The sequence below is a fragment of the Bos mutus genome, chromosome 25 (genome assembly GCF_027580195.1).
Source record: "Bos mutus isolate GX-2022 chromosome 25, NWIPB_WYAK_1.1, whole genome shotgun sequence".
In the NCBI taxonomy this organism is placed as follows: domain Eukaryota; kingdom Metazoa; phylum Chordata; class Mammalia; order Artiodactyla; family Bovidae; genus Bos; species Bos mutus.
In genome coordinates, this window is record NC_091641.1 from 74,662 (window position 1) to 98,758 (window position 24,097).

At 55.4% G+C, this 24,097-nt stretch overlaps 1 protein-coding gene across 1 annotated transcript; it reads left to right on the forward strand.

Moving 5' to 3' along the window:
* Positions 1–5,669: 5,669 nt before the first annotated feature.
* On the forward strand, positions 5,670–22,568 carry EPHB4 (EPH receptor B4). Its single transcript, XM_005910789.3, has 17 exons — positions 5,670–6,205; positions 8,758–8,828; positions 9,072–9,359; positions 10,084–10,480; positions 11,764–11,919; positions 12,101–12,433; positions 12,760–12,884; positions 13,569–13,734; positions 14,698–14,800; positions 15,022–15,086; positions 15,199–15,312; positions 15,429–15,676; positions 18,645–18,860; positions 19,157–19,306; positions 19,732–19,925; positions 20,127–20,282; positions 21,490–22,568. Exons 1-17 carry the CDS (start codon positions 6,154–6,156, stop codon positions 21,617–21,619), a joined length of 2,964 nt encoding a protein of 987 aa, XP_005910851.1. The 5' UTR covers positions 5,670–6,153; the 3' UTR covers positions 21,620–22,568.
* Positions 22,569–24,097: the final 1,529 nt, after the last annotated feature.

Genomic DNA, 24,097 nt, shown 5'->3' on the forward strand with positions numbered 1-24,097 from the left:
AAGGAGAGAAAGGGCACAGGTGTCCTCCAGGTCCTTGGAGGTGGGGCTGAAAGGCCATCCTGGTGCTGAGTGCGGAGTCTGGCCCACCTGCTGGCCACTAGCTGAGTGCATTGGACAGTCACTTAACCTTCTGAGCCTGTCTCATTTTTAAAGTGGATATCATAATAACGCCCATCCTGCCCCTCTAATGGGGTTGTTATGTTTTAAATACGATAATGTTTGGGGAAAAAGAAGAGGAAGTAGGTAGTAAAGCTTTCCTTAGTCTTCTCAATCTCTGCAGCCTCCTCCACACCCCTCGTTCCCACCCCCAGCAGTTTCCATCACCATCATGTGACAATAACTCCCAAACCAGTCCTCCAGCCAAAAAGCTCTCTGAGCTGCAGACCCAATGAGCTCAGATCTAGTTGACTTCTGGCCCGGATGCCTGAAGGTACCCAGGGATCTGAAACACAATATGCCCAGCATGCCCCCATCCCTGTCTCTATGGTCTCCGTTTTACTAGCTCCTACCAGATTGCCCTTGAGAGTCCCTTGGGCAGCAAGGAGATCAAGTCAGTCAATCCTAAAGGAAATCAGTCCTGAATATTCATTGGAAGGACTGATGCTGAAGCTGAAGATCCAGTACTTTGGCCACCTGATGCAAAGAACTGACTCATTGGAAAAGACCCTGATGCTGGGAAAGATTAAAGGCAGGAGAAGGGGACGACAGAGGGTGAGATGGTTGGATGGCATCACCAACTCGATGGACATGAATTTGAGCAGGCTCCAGGAGTTATCAACAGACAGGGAAGCCTGGTGTGCTGTAGTCCATAGGGTCACAAAGAGTTGGACACGACTGAGCAACTGAACTGAGCTGAAGGCTAGGCTTGCAGTAGGGCTGCATGCTGGTACAATAAATCCCTACTTCATCTGGTCTTCCATCCCCCAGGGAACATGAAGGATGGGAAGAGATGCAGAAGTAAGCTGCCCAAGTCTGAAACTTGAACCATGTTTGATGTCAGTTTTCCTCCTCTCCCAGCCAGGCTTCGGGTCCTGTCCACTCTAGTTCTCTGACATCTTTTGAATCCTCCCCGACTCCAACCCTCACACACACACAAACAGACACTCACCCATGTCAGTTCAAGCCCTCGCTGTCATTTGAAGAACTGCATGTGGTTTCTCTGCCTTCAGTCTTGATCATTTCAATCTATTCTCCAAAGTTGTACAAGCCAAGCAAGGACTTTCTATACTGATCTGACGATGTCACTTCTTTGCCTAAAATGCTTCTGGCTCGGGCTTCCCTGGCTGGCATTCAGGGTGGTTAAGACTCCCCACTTCCACTGCAGGGAGCTCGGGTCAGATCCCTGGTTGGGTAAGTTACTGCCTTGAGGTTCAGCCAAAAAAGAAAAAGAAAGAAAGAAATTACAATATAATAGGATAATAGAAGTTTTTCTTTAAAAAAGAATCTTCAGCTCCCCAGGTACTCAGGACAAGTGCACCCCTGGAAGGTTCCATAAAGATGGAGACTGGTTCTTGCTCACCTCCAGCTCACCCATTGTCACTGCCCTGACACCCCACAACAGGCATCGTGAACACTGACAGCTTGAGAACAATCTCACCATATCCATGCTTTTGTACTTGCTGCTCCTTCTGCCTTGAAAGCAACCTTTCCCACCAATCTTCTCCAGGACTCATTCAGACAGCGTTGTCTTCTCCAGACAACTCACCTTGAACCTGCCAGTTGGTTCCGTGTGCTTCCTCCATAATACCATAGGACTCTCTGCCTACCACCCTTTATGGTCAACACATAGCCTCCTGTGTTCTGTTGAGATTTTATGACAATTTCTACCCCTGGATTGTTAAGTCCTAGAAGGTAGAGAATCCTATTGTGTCCCCAGTCCTGTTTCATAGTGATTATTCTAAAAATAAGCATTGGGTAAATTAAAGATCAGGGTCTTCCCTGGTGGTCTAGTGGTTAGGAATCCACCTTCCAATGCAAGTTTGATCCCAGTTCAGGGAACTAGGATCCTACATGCCATGCCACGGGGCAACTAAGCCCCCACTGCAACTCTTGAGCCCACATGTTCTAGAAGCTGTGCAGTGCAGCTAGAGAAAGTCCACTCACGGCAAGGAAGACCCAGGGAAACAAACAAACCAAAAAAAAGACAAGAAGATAAACAGTCAACAAATATTTATTAGCATCTACTATGAGAGAGGCTTGCATGGGACTTCAAGTGAACGCAACATGTAACCTTTTATGAAGCTTAGAGCCACATACAAGCAGATACACAGTCACTAATAAATTACATTAATAAAAGCACGTGTCTATTACCACTTTGTATATGATGAGTTCAGGAAGGTTTGTGGTTGTCATGTAAGGAGTGGATTCAGATTTTGTGGGCCCTGATGTTTTTACAATTTGGGGGAACCCGCTTTAAGAAAACAAAAATAAAACCATGAATATTAAATTAGGTGTAAGTTAAAGTTTACTTAGATTGAGCAATCACAACCAGCTGCAATGTTAAGATGACAGATACTATAAATATCGCAAAATCTAGAAAAACAATACAATATTTGTAGTTAATAACTGCCAACACATCATTATAATTCTGTCATGTCCTGTTAGATGACCACCTCGTCATATTATGATTTTCTATTATTTTCTATTCTCTCTCTCTCTAGTATGGCTGATTGAATTTTTTTCTTTCATTATTGAGAATTTATAAAAATCTCATTGAGCTTTACAGCTTATTATTGTTACCATCAAAATCTCTATCAAATTCCTTTTGTGTAAGAGGTGTGAGATTTGGGGCCATTTCAAATGTTCTCCTGCTGTGACTAACCTTGAAAAACTGTTTAAATGGATGGTACTCATTAACTAGGGTGGTAGGAGGAGCCTGGAAGGTGAGAGATGCCTAAACTGAAAACTTTCTGAGCTCCCAGATTAACTCTAGACTTTGACAGTCAGGTGGACCTCACAAGGAGGGGCTGGGATATGGGAAAAGGAGAAACAATTTCTACAACCGATGTTGAAAGGGATGGCTTCCTTGTTGTTTGTTTAATACATAATGAAAAGAAAAAAAAAAAAATCCTAACTCCAAGCCCACTCCAAACAACTGTAACCATGTGGCTAGCAAAAGAAAACCCTACCAGCTGTTGAGGGTGGGGGTGCCCCACACAGGTCCTGCCACTGGCAGTATATCGATCATGGACAAGGAACAGGGGCAATAGCCTAATAGCCTAGTATCTGGGGTGGGAAAACAGTGAAGTACTCTAAGTGCCCTAATAATGAAGAAAGGTGGGCTTGAGACTTGAGGTCTGTGGACCCAGTGCCATGGATACTCACCTGTGTAATTTAACTGGGTGGATACTGAATTAGCTTACCTCCAAAGTGGTTCTGGGTGGTTGGAAGCTGGAGGAAATGATCTCACACCCACAGAAGAGACCAAGCATGGTTTTTGAACATTTGAGTGTATCATCTCCACGGACGAGGGAAATAATGTGATTTCCACCAGAGCATAGATCTTTGAGGTCAGGAGCCCTGTTTTACAAACAAATCTTGCAAGTAGCAGAGTGATCACTTGGCACATAGTAGATGTTCAATAAAGGTTTCATTTTATTCACTCTTTGATTGGTAAACACTGGTGACTCAGTGGTAAAGAATCCCCCTGCCAATGCAGGAGACTTGGTTTCTTTCTATCCCTGGGTCAGGAAGATCCCTGGAGAAGGAAATGGCAACCCACTCCAGTATTTTTGCCTAGAGAATCCCATGGACAGAGGACTGCAGTCCATGGGGTTGCAAAAGAATTGGACACAACACAGTGACTTAACAACAACAGGTATTAGGAACTGGATCACACGCTGTGCGATGAGGGCTGAGGACCCAGGACTGACTGTATTTTCTTCCCTGTGGCACTCTGCTCCCTGTCGCTGAGGGAATCCTGGTGCTCAAGGGTCAGAAATACAGGGTTTGAATCTGTGATGGGCTGTTGCATCTCTTCACCCCTCTGACTCATTAGCCCGTCACTCCATCCAGCCTCATTTCTCGGGGCACCTGGGTTTCCTTTCCATTCAGGCCATGCACCCCCCCTCATCCACCCCCACCATGATGATGAACTGCCTCTCCCATCAAAGGAGAGGAGTTAGGCAACCAGGAGCCTGAGGGGGATTGAGGGCAGAGCCCAGGAGGAGACATACAAACATAACTTTTAGAGGCTGGAGAATCAGTGTAGACTGAGAGCAGAGTCAGAGGGTGTCGGGAGGAGATGGATACCCTGGAGGACAGGCTGAGTAAGAAGGGAGACAGGGCTTGGATTGTGGAGGGAGGAGGGAATTCCCAGCTCTGACCTGGTCTGCCTGGCTCCAGCCAAGCCGGCTGTTTCCTGCCCTCCGTGACCCCCCACCCCGGAGCAGGACCCAGGCAGGGCCACGAGGAAGGGCAGGGGTGTGGGGAGCACCACTTGCAGCAGAAAGATAAGTGCGCTGGGACAAGAAGTCATTACAGGCCTGGCTGTCCTCACTGTGGGTTAGAGGGGCTTGGCAGCCCCCCAAACATCTAGGACTCCTCTCCCTCTCTCTTGGCTCCTGGGCTCCTCAAGACTCTGTCCCCCTTAATTGCCTTCTGAGTCTAAGCTCTTTCCTTCCAGCTCTTCTACTGGCTGACTCCTGCAGTACTGTCTTGATCTCCCTAAGACCCACCCCACGGGTGCCCAGACAGAAAGGGGCTTGGGGGAGGAGCTGCTTTTCTGGGGCCCCCCTCTAACTGATGAGATGGAGGGGGAATGGCCACGAGAAGAACGGCCCTCCCAGACATGTCGAGGGCCCTCAGGAGCCAGACAGGAAACAGCTTCAGGAAAGACAGCATCAGACCCGGCCCGAGTCCCAGGGGTCAAGGCTGAGGGCAACGCGGGAGCCCTCCTAAACGCGACGGTGGGAGAGTGAGGACCATGATTTGGGAATCTGGCCCTCCCTCTCTCGGATCCAAGTACTTTTTATTTACCCTTGCTTGCTCCCCATCTCAACCCAAATGACCCGTTCCTCCGCACGTTTTCAGAGCTAGGTTGTGCACATAGTAGGTCCCCAATACTTAATGTTTGTTGAATGACTGTGTGAACGTTCGCTCCACGGTTATCTAAGCTGAGATCGCTGCCTCGGGGCCCGCTGGGCCACCCCTCCGTCCTCAAAAGTTTCCCTCCAAACACGGTCCCCTACGCCAACTAGGGGGTGGTGGGCGAATCCAGGAGAAGAATCCGAAGTCCGCAGGAAGCATCCGACAGGGCTTCGCGTGTGCGGCCCTCCAGGCTGCTGGGTGCGATTCTCCGCTCCCTGGTGTCTGCTGGGCTCAGGCCTGCCCAGGACGGGGGCGGGGGCGGGGGCGTTGGGGTGCGGGGGGCGGGCATCCCTGGGCCCCGGCCCCGACACGCGCGGTCCGGGCCAGGGCGCACGGCCTCGGTGCAGGTCCGGGCGGTCCCCAGCTCCTCGCCCGCCGCCCCTCCCCCTTCTCCAAACTTTCTCCCAACTTCCCGACCTCCTCCGCTCTGCGCCCCGCTCCGCTTCCCTCATGAATTATTCAGCAGGCGCGCTCCAATCAGCGCGCCCCGGCCCCCCTTGCCAAGCCGCGGCTCGGGATGGGGGAGCTCCCCCCGCCCCCCGCGCGCCCCTCCCTCCCGGCCAGGCGCCGCCCGGCCCAGTCCCCAGCCCGGCCCAGCCTCAGCCCGCCCGGCCCGCGCCGCAGTCTCCCTCCCTCCCGCTTCGCTCCCCGCTCGGCTCTCACCCTCCCCGCCGGCGCGGAGCGCACTCGGCCCGGCGGCACGAGCAGCGCCACTCCAGGGAGGGGGGGAGACCGCGAGCGGCCGGCCCACCCCCAGCAGCTTTCTGGGGCGGGACCCCGAGGCCCCGGAGGGACCCCGACTCCAGCCACGTCTAGCTCTGCGCCCGCCCGGGCGGCCGCTGCCAGGACGCCCCCCGCCTTCTCGTCTGCGCGCGCGGCCGGGACGCGGGGCCACACCTGGGCGCCGCCACCCGGTGCCCGGCGCGCCCGCATGGGCCCGCGCTGAGGGCCCCGAGCGAGTCCCGCGCGCGGAGTTGGCGTCCACCCGCTCCGGCGGGGGTTCAGACCTGGGGGGGCTAGCGCCCCCCAAACTCGGATCGGGTCCAACCAGAGTGAGGCGGCGCCATGGAGCTCCGGGCTCTGCTCTGCTGGGCTTCGCTTGCAGCCGCCCTAGAAGGTGAGTTCTCTTGGGGGCACCCCGGCCCTTCTGGGGCCCCCGAAGAAGGGCCTCGGAGTGGAAGGGCCGACCTCTCTCTCCCCCTAACCCGCTGCCCAGCTCCGAACGCTCCGGACCAATAGTGCTGGCGCGGGAGGGGGGCGGGGAGGAGGCGGCTCAGCGGGGAGTGGAGTTTTCTTTTGTTTGGGAAAGACTGGAGTCGAGCTCCGTCCCGGGACGTGCCCCGGTCCCGGCTTCCCGAACAGTTAAACTCGCGTCTCCAGACGCCCTTGGCAGCCTTTCGTTTCTCCCGACTCCAACCTGCAGAGCTCTCTCCAGAGTTTCTGTCCCTCTTCCCACCTCCGCCAAACAGGAGGAAACATTTCTGGAGGAACAAGAGGACAGGCAGAACTTTGTGCTAGGCCATAAAACTCCGCCCGCCCCCCATTCCATAGCGTTCACACCTTGATCCTACAATTCCCTCCACCGCCGTCGGGGATGGCCGCCTTCTGCACTCAAGTCTCCAAACCTCCCAATCTCTCCCCAATCCGCGGCCCCTGGAGCAGAGAGCCTCCTACCCTGGCTTCCCCAGGCTGCACCCCAGCCCGTTAAATGCAGCGTAGACCCCAGCCCTTGCCCCAGTCCCACCAGAGTCCTTTTCTCTAACCCTAACCTGCCTCTTGTCCCCTGAACTCAGCCTGACTTATGTCTCCTAGGCTCTCTTAAATTTCTACTTTTTCTGCACCGTTGCAAATGTTACTTTATCCATGAGCCTCTGCCCTCCCCTCAACCTCTAGCGGGGAAGCAAGAGCCCTATAAACCCTCCTCCCACAGCCCTAATCTCCTTTCAATGAGTTGCCTCCTTCCCCTCCTTCCCTGCCTGCAATCAAAGGGGTCTCTGGGGAGTGGGCCATGGGGGGCTGCTGAGAAGAAGGAATCAAAGGCAGTTGGAAATGCGTCTTCTCCAGGCTGGGCAGTGCTGCTCTGGACTGGGGATCAAAGGCAGGGTGTGGGGGAGAAGGGAGACTTGCTGGGCTCAGGAAGCCGGAGAAAGAACCAGAGGGAGAGAGAGGGAAGGCAAAGCAGAGAGAAAACCCACCAGGATGACGTGTGGTGAGAGAGAAAGAAAGATGCCAAGGGAACAGGGAGTAACTTTGAATTCCTGTTACCTAAGTGCTTGCCGAGCCCAAGGCCCGGTGCTACGTGCTTTCAGTTTTCACGGTCCCAACAACCCTGTGGTGGGAAGTATTGTTACCTCCCATTTTACAGGTGAGCAGACTGAGACAGGCGTTCAGTCTTTTATCTAAGGCCCTGTGCCCCAGTGAAGGTGAAAGAGGGGAGACAGAAAGCAGAGTGACAGTCAGAGAGATGGAGGTGGCCGGAGAGCGGGGGAGAGGTGAGAGGCAAGAGAAGTGACGGCTCCAAGAGAGGGAGGCAGGCAGGACCTCGATAGGATGAGAGAAACGGGAGCCGCTTGGAGCGCCCAGGACAGCCTGAAACAGACAGTGTGTAAATTGGAGACAGGAAAACACTCTCCAGTCTGGAACAATGGAGGGTGGAGACGGCTGCCTCTATCCACCCGCTTCCCAGAACCCGGGCATCCTGTCCCCAGCATGCCGGGCTGTCTCCTACCACCCATGGGGGGCCCTGGGCCTCTCCTCGGGCTGGCCGGGCCTCCACCTGACCCCTGGCCCTCAGTGGACATCACCTGGTCTCTGGGAGGAGGCCGCCCTACCCACCTGCTCTCCTGTCTCTCCTATAGTCCGGGGAGGGGGGACCTGGGCCCAGGTGTGCTGCAGGCTCCTCCCAGCCAGACCTGTAGCGTCCCCCTCCCCACGTCTCCCAGGGGATTCCCCTCCCCTCCCTCCACCCTCCTCCCGTGCAGTTCTCCTAATCCCCACCTTCCTCCAGAACCCCACCCCTCCCCTCCCCCGACACCCCTCCCCCAAGGCCAGAGCCGAGCCAGGTGTGCTCACCCCCCCTACCCACACCCCTAAAATCCCCTCCCCTCTGCTTTCCCGTAACCAAATCCAGACGTGAGGGCTCCCCAGACAGAGGCCGAGGGCAGGGAACCCCAGCGTCCTGGCCTCCAGGACCGGCCTCCGAGGACAGCTAGGCAGTGGGGAGGGGATGGGGGTCAGGGCTGGGGTGTTTGGTCTGAAGGATCGGAGGTGGCATCTTTGCATTTGGGGGAGGGACTGCAGAGGCGGAGGGAGACCCTGGTGGGAGGGGTGGCCTACCCCGTGTCAGGTCGGGGTCAGGTCTGGGCTCGAGTTTGGCCCTTTCTGAGCTGTTCGCCCATTTTTCCACTTTCAGCAGCTGTGTCTTCCCTTCTCTGGGGTACAGCAGTTCACAGAGGCCTGGCCCTGGGAGTCCTGGGGGTCAGCTCCCTGCCTGCCAGCTGTTAGGGGTGGGGCTGGCTCTCAGAAAAGAGGCTTGAAACCTGGGGACGGGTGGGGGTGAGCAGAGGGCAGGGCAGGCTCCCCTCCTCGGCCTGTCTGTCTGTCTCAGCTCCCAGGTCTTCCTGTGTCTCTCCCAAGCTCCGACTGACTCTGTATGTGTGTCTGTCTCAGAGACCCTACTGAACACGAAATTGGAAACTGCCGATCTGAAGTGGGTGACATTCCCTCAGGCGGACGGGCAGGTAAGAGCTGGGGCTCAGGTAAGAGCTGGGGCTGGGGCTCAGGAGGAAAGCCGATGGGGGTGGGGGGCCACTGTGCTGCTGCTTCCCGTGCCATACACCCATCCCCCACATCTCAGCAGCCAGGGCAGGTGTCTTCTGAGCCCTCGCCCCCCAAGGGTCCCCCAGCCTCCCTCCTGGCTTCATGGCAAAGACCCTGCAACTAACCCTCCCCCACCAGCTCAGCAGCCCCCCTTCTCCCCGCAGTGGGAGGAGCTGAGCGGCCTGGACGAGGAGCAGCACAGCGTCCGGACCTACGAGGTGTGTGACATGCAGCGGGCCCCAGGCCTGGCCCACTGGCTGCGCACCGGCTGGGTCCCCCGCCGCGGGGCCGTCCACGTGTACGCCACGCTGCGCTTCACCATGCTGGAGTGCCTCTCCCTGCCGAGGGCCGGCCGCTCCTGCAAGGAGACCTTCACCGTCTTCTACTTCGAGAGCGACGCAGACACGGCCACGGCCCACACGCCAGCCTGGATGGAGAACCCCTACATCAAGGTACCCAGGCGCCCCGGGGTTGGGGGGGCTGGCCTGGGGGATGGAAGCAGGAGGCCCCCGGCTTGAGGAGGGAAGCGGGTGGTCTGCTAGGTGGAATGGCCAGTCTACTCCACTGGGCAAGTACACCTCGCCCCCCTCACCTCATTTTTTGGCTGGGTCAGCACATCTTGCAGGATCTTAGTTCCCCTGCCAGGAATTGAACGCATGCCCTTGTTAGTGAAAGTGTGAAGTGCTAACCAGTGAGTCGCCAGGGAATTCCCGCCTCGCCCCTTCACAGCCTTTGCACCAGCTGATGCCTCAACCTGGAGTGCCTTCTCTCTGCCTTTCCCACCCAGCTCCTACCTGTCTTGTGATTCCAGCTCTGGGGTCCCGCCTGCCATCGCATTCATTATCCTTTTAACTTTTCATTGACTTTTCATCATTTCCTTCCTTTCTGTTTCCTCGGCACAGAGTCCGGGGCCTGGCCTAGAACAGGTGTTGATAAGTGTCTATAGGGTGAGTGAGTGCACGGCAAGGGGAGCCTGGACTCTTCATAGGAGCTTAACAAATGTTAATGGACAATGTTGGGGCCTGCAAGAAAGCGCACACTGGGAAGGGTGGAGAGAAGGTCCTGGAACAGGTGACTGAGCAGGTCACAGAGAGGGTGAGCCTGGGCAAAAGACAGTCCCGCGGGCTCCTCGGGGAGTGGAAGACTGTGGCAGTGAGTCTCTTCCCGCCCTGGCAGGTGGACACGGTGGCTGCTGAGCACCTCACCCGGAAGCGCCCAGGGGCCGAGGCCACGGGGAAGGTGAATGTCAAGACGCTGCGTCTGGGCCCGCTCACCAAGGCCGGCTTCTACCTGGCCTTCCAGGACCAGGGCGCCTGCATGGCCCTGCTGTCCCTGCACCTCTTCTATAAGAAGTGCGCCCAGCAGACTGTGAACCTCACCTACTTCCCGGAGACTGTGCCTCGGGAGCTGGTGGTGCCCGTGGCCGGCAGCTGCGTGGCCGATGCCATGCCCGCCCCCGGCCCCAGCCCCAGCCTCTACTGCCGGGAAGACGGCCAGTGGGCCGAGCAGCCAGTCACGGGCTGCAGCTGCAATGCGGGGTTCGAGGCCGCTGAGGGGAACACCAAGTGCCGAGGTGAGGGGAGGAGGCCAGTACCCTGATCAGGGACCCGCTTCTCAAGATTTCCAGTTTGAACGTTCTTTGCTCTCCTGGGCACTCAGTTACTGGAGGGTGTGTTTTCCGGGCCCCCAGCACCGTTTTGAGCTCTCCATCACTTCCATGCTCTTGCTTCTGACTCCACGCAGTTGCTCTCTGGACCTAACAGGCTCTCTTGGGCTAGGGGACCTTGTTGGACTCAGAGGCTTCGTGAACTCTAGTCCTATTCATTATGGTTTCCTCTCATTTACTGATACTGAATTCTCACTCACCTTGTTCTCGAGAGCAGAAGTTCTTAACCTGGGTTTTGTGGATAGGACAAGGGAATCTGTGAACTTTGATGGAAGAAAAAAAAAAAAAGATGGCTTTTCCTTTTCACTCATCTCTACCTGAAAGTGGTCACTCCTTTTACGGAGTGTCAGTCACAGCCCAGCGGTCAGAGCAAGACCTGAGATTTGGGCCCCGTTCAAATGCTGGGGGTTTTCACAGCTCAATGGAGATGATTTGCAAGAAGGGCAAAATGTTGTTTTCCTTCTCTGTGACTTCACAATTCCGTTGGCTATCAGTCCTGCCACTGTATCTCATTAATACAGAAACACACCCTTTGCCATGTTGTAAACTTTTCTTCCTGTATTTTTTTTCCAAGTATATTCTTATGTGTGTGTGTGCTTAGTCACTCAGTTGTATATGACTCTTTGCGACCCCATGGACTATAGCCCATCAGGCTCTTCTATCCATGGAATTCTCCAGGCCAGAATACTGGAGTCGGTTGCCATTCCCTTCTCCACCTGTTTTGATCGTTGTATTTTCACTTACTTGGTTTTATTGGTAATCTGTATATTTTATGGTGTACGTTTAAAATCATTATTCTGAGCAAGGGTCTTGAGTTTCACCAGGCTGCCACGGAGTAGTGAGGGGTGTACACCAGGGTTCAGACCTTTGATCTGGAGGAAAGTCTTCTCCTCTTACAGGCTAGGTTTCTGAGCTTCTCACTCCCTGCTCCCCTCTTGGCACTTCATGCAACTTGATTTTATTTTTTTGGCCACACTGTGTGGCATGTGGGACCCTCATTCCCTGACCAGGGATTGAACTTGCACTCCCTGCGGTGGGAGCTCAGAGTCTTAATCAAAGGACCACCAGGGAAGTCCCTCATGCACCTTTAATAACCACTGAATGTCATTTTTTTTCCCCGGATCTCCACCCCCAACCCCACCGCTGAATGTCTTTGATGCGAGTTCTGATGGACACTTTCTCTCTCTCAGCCTGTGCTCAGGGCACCTTCAAGCCCCTGTCCGGGGAGGGGTCCTGCCAGCCGTGCCCAGCCAACAGCCACTCTAACGCCCTTGGCTCGTCCATCTGCCAGTGTCGCATCGGGTACTTCCGGGCCAGCACAGACCCCCGAAGTGCGCCCTGTACCAGTAAGTGGCCAGCGACCCCTGGGGTAGACCCCTCACCCCAGCCCCCATCCTCCCATGCCTTCCTCCTCTTGACCCTGGCCTGGTGCGTGGCCAACGCAAGATGTCAGTGTGGCTGCCCATCTGTCCCCACTGCCCATGCCCAGCCATTTCAGCCTCTGCCTGACACCCTGGTCTCCCGCAGCACCCCCGTCAGCCCCGAGAAGCGTGGTTCCCCGCCTGAACGGCTCCGCCCTGCGCTTGGAGTGGAGTGCGCCCCTCGAGTCAGGCGGCCGGGAGGACCTCACTTACGCGCTCCGCTGCCGGGAGTGCCGGCCCGGTGGGTCCTGCACGCCCTGCGGGGGAGACCTGACCTTCGACCCCGGCCCCCGGGACCTGGTGGAGCCCTGGGTGGCGATTCGCGGTCTGCGTCCTGATGTCACCTATACGTTTGAGGTCACCGCCTTGAATGGGGTGTCCTCCTTGGCCAGTGGGCCGGTCCCGTTTGAGGCTGTGAATGTCACCACAGACCGTGAGGGTGAGACTGGGGACTAGGGGCAGCCTGTGGTTGGATGGGAGAGGCCAGCGAGGAGGGTGGACAGTCTGAAGGCCTGAGGCAGGGAAAAGGCAGCAGCTGGGGAGTGGAGTTCCCAGGAAATACACTGGGTCAAGGCCTTTGGGGCAGGAGGCAGAAAGAGAGTGTTAAGTAGATGCAAAGGCGGGCTCCGGAGTCCAGAGAGAGCCGGGAGGAAATCCTGAAACAGCTGGAGGACCCAGACAAGTGTGGCCAGCAGAGGGAGAGCCAAGGAAGATAGGGGCCAGACCTGCTCCGCTCCAGGGCCCCAACGCGTCTCTCTCTCACAGTGCCACCCCCCGTGTCTGACATCCGGGTGACTCGGTCATCACCCAGCAGCTTGAGCCTGGCATGGGCCATTCCCCGGGCGCCCAGCGGGGCAGTGCTGGACTATGAGGTCAAGTACCACGAGAAGGTGAGAACCAGGCCCGCCCTGGGGGGTTGCAGTGGGCAGTGGGACCTGCTCCAGGGGCCGGGACACCTGAATGGTAGGCATCTGCCATGTATCAGCTGAATGATCTTGTGTCAGCCTCTTGGCCTCTCTGAGCTTCGTGTCTTCCTTATAAAGCTCTTAGGAAAAAAATTTCCTGGTGGTCCAGTGGTTAGGACTCCATACTTCCCTGGTCAAGGAACTAAGATCTTGCATGGCAAGCAGGATGGCCCTCCCCTCCCCACAAAATGCTTTAGGTAATAGAACCTACCCCACAGAATGGCTACCAAGACTAAACAATATAATTCATGCAATACACACAGCTCAGTGCATACATAGTGAAAGTCACTCAGTCGTGTCCGACTCTTAATAACCCCATGGACTATACAGTCTGTGGAATTCTCCAGGCCAGAATAGGTAGCCTTTCCTTTCTCCAGGGGATCTTCCCAACCCAGGGATCGAACCCGGGTCTCCCGAATTGCAGGCGGATTCTTTACCAACTGCGCCACAAGGGAAGCCCCAGTGCATACATAACTGAGCACAAAGGCCTCACCTGTCTCACAACAGGGTGGAGATGCTAGTGATGGAGGCCCAGGGCAGGGGAGGTGGGAAGAGCCACGGAATCTGGGGGCCCTGGCTTACGGCCAGCCCCTCTCTCCTCCGGAACAGGGCGCTGAGGGCCCCAGCAGCGTGCGGTTCCTGAAGACGTCGGAGAACCGGGCAGAGCTGCGGGGACTGAAGCGGGGAGCCAGCTACCTGGTCCAGGTGCGGGCACGCTCCGAGGCCGGCTACGGGCCCTTTGGCCAGGAGCACCACAGCCAGACCCAGCTGGACGGTGAGTCTGGGGGGCAGGACGTGCCTGGGGTTGGCTGTCCCCCCCAGGGCAAGGAGGCCTTGGCTCTCCGGACCCCCAAAGTCACGTCCCTCTTGCTTCTCTTTCCACCACGAGGCATTCTGGCCTGGTGATGGGACACAGAAACCGAATCCAACAGCTGGGTGTGAAGGCCCACTCAGCAGCTTTCCAGCTATGTGACCTTTAGCAAAAACTTGACCCCTGAGCCCCAGCTCTCTCATCCAACACTTGGAAGTAGGAGGCCTCTCTCCCAGGGCTCCAAGGATTAAATGAGGTGACACTTTGATAGTTTTTATATGCTGGCCCAAGGGGTTTTGTCCTAAACCTTTTAATTTTTTTTACAGTTTTATTGGGATATGATTCATCTACCTTATGATTCACCCATTTAAAATGTATAATTCATTGGCTTGTAATATATTCACAGAGTTGTGCAACCATGCCCATAATTAATTTTAGAACATTTCAGCACCTCAGAAAGACACATATACCCCTTCTATTACCTCTCAGCCCCCAGCAAACACTCATCTACCTTTTTTGTGTCTAGATTCGCCCATTCTGAATCTTTCATACACATGTTGTCACACGATACAGTCTTGTGACTGGCTGCTGCTTCTCTCACGTGGCATAATGTTTTCTAGGTTCAGCCATATTGTAGAATATATCAGGACTTCATTCCTCCTTGTAGCTGAAAAATACTCTGTTGAGTGGCTGTCCCATTTTTCTTTATCCATTCATCTGTTGATGGACGTTTAGGTTGTTTCCACCTTTTCATATTTAGCCTTAGGTACCTCCTATTCAAGTGGGACTTCTTTTGTGGTCACCAGTATTTATGACAGAACAGAATCAAACCCACTCAGGCCGGGAAACTTCTTCCCTGGCCCTGAGGGACTTGAGTGGAGCCCACGGGCCCTCAGGGTCTCCCTGATCTCAGTTCTTCTCCTCCAGAGAATGAGACCTGGAGGGAGCAGCTGGCCCTGATTGCAGGCACCGCGGTCGTGGGTGTGGTGCTAGTGTTCGTGGTCATCGTCATCGCAGTTCTCTGCCTCAGGTGAGCAACCTGGGCACCTGGAGACCCTGATGAAACCCCCTGGGGCTGGCCGCCCACCCTCTTGCTCCAGGTCGAGGCTCCCTGGATGTCCAGGGAACCTACCTGCTTTCACTTGGAATCCTCTCTGACTCCTGCTTCTCTCTTCCCATCCATTCCCTCTGGAACTCAGTTCCCTCTGGGACATGTGACTCAGTTTACCTTTTCTGTCCCATCCACTCCAGGAAGCAGAGCAACGGGAGAGAAGCTGAGTACTCAGACAAACACGCCCAGTATCTCATTGGGCACGGTGGGTATACCCTTCCTGAAGGATTCGGGGCTGGGGCAAGAGCTGTGAGCCCACGGCATCTGAGTGCAATGGGAGTCACCTCTTGGCTAACAGGCCCCATGCGATTCCCCAGGTACTAAGGTCTACATTGACCCCTTCACTTACGAAGACCCTAATGAGGCTGTCAGGGAGTTTGCAAAAGAGATCGATGTTTCCTATGTCAAGATTGAAGAGGTGATTGGTGCAGGTGAGTGGAAAACGCCTGGGTGCCAGGGAGGAGAGTGGAGTTGGTGGTGGGGTGGACGGCAGGGCCAGCCAGATCCCCCGGGAGAGGAGAGCTGACCCGAAGCGTCCTTCCTGAAGGCGAGTTTGGTGAGGTGTGCCGGGGGCGCCTCAAGGCCCCTGGGAAGAAGGAGAGCTGCGTAGCCATCAAGACCCTGAAGGGCGGCTACACGGAGCGGCAGCGGCGGGAGTTCCTGAGTGAGGCCTCCATCATGGGCCAGTTCGAGCACCCCAATATCATCCGCCTGGAGGGCGTGGTCACCAACAGCGTGCCCGTCATGATCCTCACTGAGTTCATGGAGAACGGTGCCCTGGACTCCTTCCTGCGGGTGAGCCCCCCCCACAACACCCCAGTCCACCCTGCCCTCCCCCAGCACAGCCCAGGACAGACGGTGGGCCCCGTGTTGCTGCCTCTGCGACATTCATCCTCCGCCAGGGAAGGCTGAGTCCTGGGGCTGGTCTCCCTGTGGGGCCGGCAGACCCCAGGATCTGGAGGGGCTGTCATCTATCTTTGTGACAAATATTTACTGAGCATCTCCTTGTGCACCCGCCACTGTCCGGGGCCTCGGGAATTCGACCCTGAACATCTCTGGTCTTGGCGAGCTGCTGGTACAATGTGGAAGACTGAAAGTTAACAAGTATGAACAAGCTTTTATAGAAAGCAAACAAAATTTCACATGTGAAAAAAAATTAAACAGGCTTATAGAAATGAGAGGAAAGAGCTCATTTTTGCTACTTGAACAAAATTGTATGAAGTTTTATTATTTTTTTTTCAACTTTACTAGGCATCTTTAAAAAAAAAAAAAAACTTTTTTTTTTGGCTGCACCACACGGCTTGTGGCACTTCCCTGATCAGGGATCAGACCTGTGCTCCCTGCAGGGGAAGTGCGGAGTCTTAACCACTAGACCACCAGGGAAGTCCCCGAAAGGTTTTTCTACAGAGCAAAGCAATGTTGCATTTAACAGAATGACAACAACCCCCTGGTATCACTAATGCCTGTGTGATACTCATATTTCTCCAGTTGTCCCCAACATGTCGCAGCATCCAGTTCAGGATCAAGCATTGCACTGGCAGTTATTGTTTTGAGTCTTTTTACATCCCAGGACAGTCCTTTGTCTTTCTGATACGCTCAAGGGCTGGGCCGCTTGTCCATTCAAATGTCTTTTCTAGATTGATTGGATTCTTCCTCGCGGGGTCATTTAGCTTGTTTCTCTGTGTTTCCCATAAGGGAAGCTGTATCTAACACTGTGATAAGTTCAGAATTCTACGTCTGTGGCCAGCCTCCATCAGGCGGTGCGGTGTGCTTCCCACGGTACTGCATTGGGAAACACAGGCTGCCCGGCTCCCATCACGAGGGATGCTGCGGCAGACACTGGGGCAGTGCCTTGTGGATGCTGGAGTTTGTTCCATTGTCTGGTTGCAGGAGAGGGAAGGGGGTCTGTCTTAGAAGAGATGGCATCTGGGTAGATGAGAAAGCCAGCCGTGAGAAGATGGGGGCAGGGGGAAGCATACTGGGGACTGAAGAGCCCCCCAGGGTATACGGGATCTGGTGCGTTCAAGAAGCAGAAAGGCTGGTGAAACTGAACCAGGTCAGCAGAGGAGCCATGGTGGATCACCTCGTAGTTGGCGGCTGGGTCTCGTGGTCTTAGAACTGGGGGTGTGATTAGAAGTCCAAAAGAGGAAGCTTTGGGGAGGATATCAGCAGGAGTGACAGTCGCTCAGTCGTGTATGACTCTTTGAGACCCCAAGGACTGTAGCCTGCCATGGAATTTTCCTCTGGCATGAGGAGGCAGAGAAGGACAGCCTCCTCTGTCCATGGAATTTTCCAGGCATGAATACTGGAGTGGGTTGCCTATCCCTTTTCCAGGGGATCTTCCCAGTCCAGGGATTGAACCCAGGTTTCCCACATTGCAGGCGGATTCTTTACTGCTGAGCCACCAGGGAAGCCTGCCGATGAGGAGACTGGCAGTCACTCAGGCCGTGGGGGGTGCAGTGGGTGTGGAGAAGCAGTTGGGTTTGGGGTGTGTTTTGGAGGCATAGCAGGCAGAACTTGCTGATGGATCGTAGGCTGTGAACAGGGGAGAGAGAGGAATCGTGGAGACTCCGAGGTCTCTACCCTGAGTGCCTGGGAGTGCAGGCGCAGGCTTGGAGGATGGGTTCAGAGTTCAGTTTCTGGACTCAGCGTTGCTGGCCCTGCAGGGCTGCCAAGAATCCCCTGCGTGCTAGCTGAACCCAGAGGATGGGCTTAGTTAACCATTTGTGACCGGCAGGCTTACCTGGTGAGAGCAGACTCTATGAAGGTGAAGGTCGGGCTTTAGACCTTGGCTTTGGTGCTGCGGTTACCGAGCACACCCGACTCCTCACCATTCTCTTGCATCCTATATACAGTAGGTCCAAGAGGGCTGAGTGCGAGTGTGGCTGGATCAGTGCCAAGGCACACCTCTCCACCTGGAGACAGGTGTCTTCAGAGCACACTCGTAACTGTCGTCGCTCCATTGCTGTCAAATAAAAAGAACACGTTAGATCCAAACCATTTGCCTAATATTTCCTGGATCGAATGCACTGTACTAGGTTAAATGGAAGAAAGTATAATCTTATTTAAATTTTCATTTTTATTATTTTTTTAACACCAAAACATTTTGTATTGGGGTATAGCCGATTAACAGTGTTGTGATAGTTTCGGGTAAACAGCAAAGGTACTCAGCCATACATTTACACGTACCCATTCTCCCCCAAACCGCCCTCCCATCCAGGCTGGCACGTAACATTGAGCAGAGTTCCATGTGCTATATAGTAGGTTCCCGGCTCCTTATAGTCTAATTACAAGAGACTTGAGTGCATGTATTTGAAACAGGAACAGTTATAAGCATTATGTCACGATACTGCAGAAAAGACTGAGAGGACTCAAGAGTGAAAGAAAGCAGAAGGGGTTTACCTAGGATGTTGGCAGGCCTGCCCTACAGGTGGGCGTGAGATGGGTCTGGAAGGGATAAATACGGTTTATTTTTTAATGTATTTGTTTTTATTGATTTATTTGGCTGTGCCAGGTCTTAGTAGTGGCAGGCAGGATCTTTGCTCTTGGTTGCAGTTTTCAGAATCTTCAGTTGCAGCATGCAAACCCCTAGCTGTGGCTTTTGGGATCTTAGTTCCCCGACCAGGGATTGAAACCCAGGCCCTCTGTATTGGGAGTGCAGAGTCTCAGCCACTGGAGCACCGGGGAAGTCCCATAAATATAGTTTAGAATGTCGGGGAAAGAGGAGCGCCCTAACTGCGACCCCTACCGTGTCCATCTCCAGCTGAACGACGGCCAGTTCACCGTGATCCAGCTCGTGGGCATGCTACGGGGCATCGCCTCGGGCATGCGCTACCTCGCCGAGATGAGCTACGTCCACCGAGACCTGGCTGCCCGCAACATCCTGGTCAACAGCAACCTCGTCTGCAAGGTCTCAGACTTTGGCCTCTCCCGATTCCTGGAGGAGAACTCCTCCGACCCCACCTACACGAGCTCTCTGGTGAGGCTGGGGGACAACCATGTGGTCTAGGTTCTTAGGGCCGGGTTGGAAAGGTGGGAGGCTGAGGGACTGACAGCTCTGGTCCAGGCCAGGATGTAGGAGCAGACCTACATTGTGGCGGACGTGGGGGCTGGGGGATCAGCTTAAGGAACCGGCTGCTAGGAGTCTGGGAAAAGAACAGAGTTGGGGAGCTGGCCATTTGGGGCGCCGAAAGAAAGGAGGCCTAAGCTGGGGGAGACGCAGAATGCCCGAGTCCTGGGAGTCCCTCAGCTCACCTTGTCCTCCCCCGTCTTTAGGGAGGAAAGATTCCCATCCGCTGGACAGCCCCCGAGGCCATTGCCTTCCGGAAGTTCACATCGGCCAGTGATGCCTGGAGCTACGGAATTGTCATGTGGGAGGTCATGTCATTTGGGGAGCGGCCATACTGGGATATGAGCAATCAGGATGTAAGTATCCTGTGGTCCCACCAACCTGCCCTGGAATGTCTTGGCTTTTGGGATGTGGGGTGGTGGGGTGGCAGGGGATCCTTCTTAGAGAGCTCATCACTGTTGGTCCTTGAGGTGGTGAGAGTGGCATGGTGAGGAGGTGATCTGTGTTTAGAGTTTGTTAACAGCTCATCTGGTCACAGACGGAGGCAGAGATGGAAGGCAGGCTTGGGAGGTTACATGTCTGGATCATAGCTCAAGAGCTTCTAGGACACTGAGCCATAGCCAGCCTGGGCCCTGGCAGGGAGGGCCACCCCTAGGTTAGCCCTTCTGGCCCGCAGCACCCATCCCGGCGTCTGTTAAGTCACCACTTCAGTGGGGTCCTTCGGCAGCTTCATTTTCCCCTTGACTCCCTCACCCAGTGCGTCTTCCACCCATCATTCCAGGTGATCAACGCCATTGAACAGGACTACCGGTTGCCCCCGCCCCCAGACTGCCCCACCTCCCTGCATCAGCTCATGCTGGACTGTTGGCAGAAAGACCGGAATGCGCGGCCCCGCTTCCCCCAGGTGGTCAGCGCCCTCGACAAGATGATCCGGAACCCTGCCAGCCTCAAAATCGTGGCCCGGGAGAACGGCGGGTGAGGACCCCAGAGGATGGGCCCTCTTTCCTGCTCTGTGCCACCCTGAGAACCTCGCTTCCTCCCCTCCGCCACCCCAGAAGTATCGGTCCTTTCGGTGGTATGTGGGCTGTGCCCTTCCGCCTCTCCAGGCCTGGGCTCTGCGTCCTCACCCTGACACACGCTGTTGCTAAGGGTATCCTCCGCATCCTTGCCCCCCAGGGCCTCGCACCCCCTCCTGGATCAGCGGCAGCCTCACTACTCAGCTTTTGGCTCCGTGGGGGAGTGGCTTCGAGCCATCAAGATGGGAAGATACGAAGAAAGCTTTGCAGCTGCTGGGTTTGGCTCCTTTGAGCTGGTCAGCCAGATCTCCACTGAGTAAGTCATGGTGGGAGCTGGGGACCGGGAGGGCGGTGGTGAGGGCCAAGCAACCAGGAGGGTGGAATCTGGGTGACCACAGTCAGGCCCACAGTTTGAGCAGGGGCCTTTGAGGTCAACTTCTGGTGCCCATTCTAGAGCCCCTCCCCCACAAAGAGTAACAGCTGCAGGGACTGAGAGCTCGGGAATCTTTCAGGTCAGCTGTGCCTGCCTCACCCCCTTGCACCACCTCGGCCGTGGGCCATCTCGCTCCCGCCTTGAAATCTATATCTATCTTTGTGCATCTATCTACATTCCAGACCCTGCTCTCACATTAACAACGTGTCAACTCTGGATGTTTTCCCACCCATAAAAGGAGAAGATTGGCCTGGGTTTTGGAAATCCTTTCCAGCTTTAATGTTAAATGGTTTTACAATTCCAGTGCCTTCCAAATACTGCTTTCCCCTAGTTGGCCTCTCCCTGGTCCTTCTTTCCACCTTTCCATTCCTGTCCCAAGGACTCCTCTCACCCTGGGTTGGAATCACAGAAATAGGACTAGAAATCCAGACACAGAGGGTCCAAGAGGCCCTTTCCTTGGGAAGCCCGTCTTGTCCCAGCAGGTCTGGGCCCCTCCTGACTGGCTTGAGCCTTCCCTTGACACGGGTTCACTGACATGGGTTCTTGCCTTCCACTTCTCATCGCTTCTTTCTTACCTCAGCCTCCCTGCATCAGGACGGGGGCTGGGAGCAGTCTGTTTGTGTCCTCTCTCTCGCCCATTCCTTTCTCCACCCACCCAGCTCCTCTCTTTCTCCTTCCGATTTTTCCTTTTGATTTCTTTGTCCGGAAGACTTTTCCTTCTGACTTCTTTGTCCTCTGAAGCATTCTTTCGCCAACCTCATTTTATGGGCTTTTCTCTCCCTTTCGTTCCTCCTCTTCCCTGATTCTCTGCCTTTCCTTCTAGTTTCAGCATCCAGGGCGAAGCCCTCCACCCCTTGTTTCTCTATCCCTGCGGGTACCTAGCCTCGCCCCCTACTGCGGCTGCGCGCAGAACTGTGGTGTGCGCCTAAATCGGCCCCCACCCCCGGAAACTGCCCGACAACTGTTGACGTCTACCCGCTTCTCCGCTGGCCATTCTGATTGGCTGGCACGACCGAGGCGGGGACGGGTTTTTGAAGGAGAGATGTCCTGGGAGCTTAGTGGTCTCACCTAGCTGTTGATTCTTCCGCAGGGACCTGCTCCGAATCGGAGTCACTCTGGCGGGACACCAGAAGAAAATCCTGGCCAGTGTCCAGCACATGAAATCCCAGGCCAAGCCTGGAGCCCCAGGCGGGTCGGGAGCACCGGCCCCCCAGTACTGAACTGCATCTGTACGCCTGGCTCCGTAGCTCTAGAGCGGCAGGGACTCCAGCGCCCGGGGATCCCTTTCTTCCTGGGGCAGAGTCGGGTAGGGGGGACTCAAGAGGCTCCCACCCCACGCCCCACTGACTGGATTGCACTTTGAACCCATGGGGGTGGGGAGCTGGCAGTTTGGAGAGAGAGGATTTGGGGATTCTGCAGTGTGGAATCATAACGCTCCCCCCGGGGGGTGGGGGGGACCCCAAACCGAGGGCGCAGGAGCCTTTCCCTCAGGATTGGGTGTGACCGGAGGAAAAGGAGTCCCCGGAGTCTGCCAACATCCCAGGGCTAGTTGGGCACGATCTCCACAGCCTCCCTTGGATCCCCAATTAGGGCCCCCAGGTGCCCCTCCTCACCTTGAAGGGTAGCAGCCCTGCAGACCAAAGAGAAGGGAGGACTAGCCTGCGAGCTCGGGAGGCGAGAAGGGGCATCATGGCCCAGTGACGAAATCATTGGACTTGGATGTCCCAACCTTGCTGCTGTCTCCACCGAACTCAGTTTTCCCTTGTAAATACCCCTCCCCCATCTGCTGCCTTCATATTGAAGGTTTTTGAGTTTTAATTTTTTGTTTTTGGTCTTATTTTTCCTTTTTTTTTTTTTTTCAGTTTTTGTTGTTTTCTACAGTCCTTGTCATAACTTTTTGTGTTAGAGGGGACCTGTTTCATTATTGCCTCTTTGGCCCAAGTGGAAACAGGGACCCGTCATTGTGTCTTGTTTCCAGAACAGTGCCTTGGTCACGCCACAACCCCCCGACATTTCCCTGCCCCCCAAGTACCCCCAAATTGTGTCCATGAGGGGGTGTCGGGGGGGGGGAAGTGCTGGAAAGCAGAGACAGACACCGGTGCTTGGAGGGGTTCTTAAATTATATTTAAAACGATTGTTTTGTATAAATAAAAGAAAATGGGAAGTGTCTTCACTCTGGGGATGATTAGGAGTGGGAGGGAGGTGATGGAATAGGCTTCTGTAGAGGGGGGCTCTGGTATGGAGGGGCTTTTGAGCCAGGCTGACTGAGGGGTCGGAGGTGTGGAGATAGGGCTGTGGCAGGGGTGGGGGCTGGGTGCTTGGTTCCCAGCCCCAGGGTGTGTTTGAGGTGGTGGGGTGGGGGCACTGGAGATGAGTCATTGGCAGCTGCTTCTAACGGCTCCAGATGGCTCTGCCAAGAGCCTGGGGCACCTCCGGGGTGGGGCTGCCCTCCTTCCCCCCACCGGCCCTGGTTTCTGAGCCCTGGCTGAGGGGCTATATGAGACAGGGGAGGCCTATAACTTGGGGCCGTCGTCCTAACAGCCCCCTGATGTGGGAAGGGGGATCTGCTGGGGTGGAGGCCCCGTCAGATGAGGGAGACAGATGTGGGCCAGATGTTGACAGCTGGGGTTAGTTTAGAGGCAGTGGGGGGAGTGTCTGCATTTGGTTGTGGGGGAGGGGCAGAGGCTGGTGTGGAGGACACGGACCCCCCACGTGTATGTACACACACACACACACACACACACACACACACACGCTGGGCTGGGTCTGGAGGACAATTCCCCCTTTCAAGATGCTGCCCAGGCAGGTTCTCCCAGCCTCTTGGAAAGGGAGGGGAAACCACCTGAGTATCTTCCCCCAAATTCCCCCTCCTGAGCAGGAAGACGAGGCTGGGGTCAATTCCCTGATGTCTTTCTCACCATCTTCAGTTTCCCGGCCTGCCCGCCCCAGGGGACACCTGCAGGGGCAGGCCTGGACCGGCCGCTTTGTCAAGCTGGTGCAGCCTTGCCATTTTTGCATCTCAGTTGCCCCCTGTTGTGCTGGGGTTGGTGTGTGTGAGTTGTTCAGTCATGTCCAACTCTGCGACCCCATGGACTGTAGCCCACCAGATGCCTCTGTCCATGGAATTTTCCAGGGAAGAATACTAGAGTGGGTTGCCATGCCCTTCTCCAAGGCGTCTTCCCAACTCAGGGATTGAACCTGGGTCTCCTGCATTGCGGGCACATTCTTTACCATCTGAGCCACCAGGGAAGCTTCGCCGGGGTTGATACAGGACCCCAAACCCCAGCTTCTGCCCCTCCCAGCCCAGGAAGCCTCCAGGAGTGGTCCCGTCCCCAGTTTCCTGCCCCTACTACTGCCTTTGGGAATCTCTAATGCTCTGGAATCCTCTGTCGCCTTCCTTGATGACATGGCTCATGTCTGTACCTCTAACAGGATGGGCGGGACTCTGTCCTGCCGAGGACTTAGGGAGGATGCTGGTCCAGGCCACCTCCTACCCCTGCCAACCAGACATCCAGGCTAGATAAGGAGACCTTAGGTGGGTCAGAGGTCAGGGGAGCCGGACACAGATGAATAGAAAGGCAAAGGGTCAAAGAGCAGGAAAAGGGAGGTCAGTGCAGGGGGGACAAGGGGTGGTGCCAGGCATGCAGCTGGGAGTCCTGTGACGCTCAGGTTAAACGCAGCCAGCCCAGCTCCAGAGT

Coding starts and splice junctions, on each gene's coding strand:
- EPHB4 (XM_005910789.3), top strand. CDS start 6,154: ATGGAGCTCCGGGCTCTGCTCTGCTGGGCTTCGCTTGCAGCCGCCCTA. Junction 8,829..9,071: donor TCCCTCAGGCGGACGGGCAG/GTAAGAGCTGGG, acceptor TTCTCCCCGCAG/TGGGAGGAGCTGAGCGGCCT. Junction 18,861..19,156: donor CCACCTACACGAGCTCTCTG/GTGAGGCTGGGG, acceptor CCCCGTCTTTAG/GGAGGAAAGATTCCCATCCG.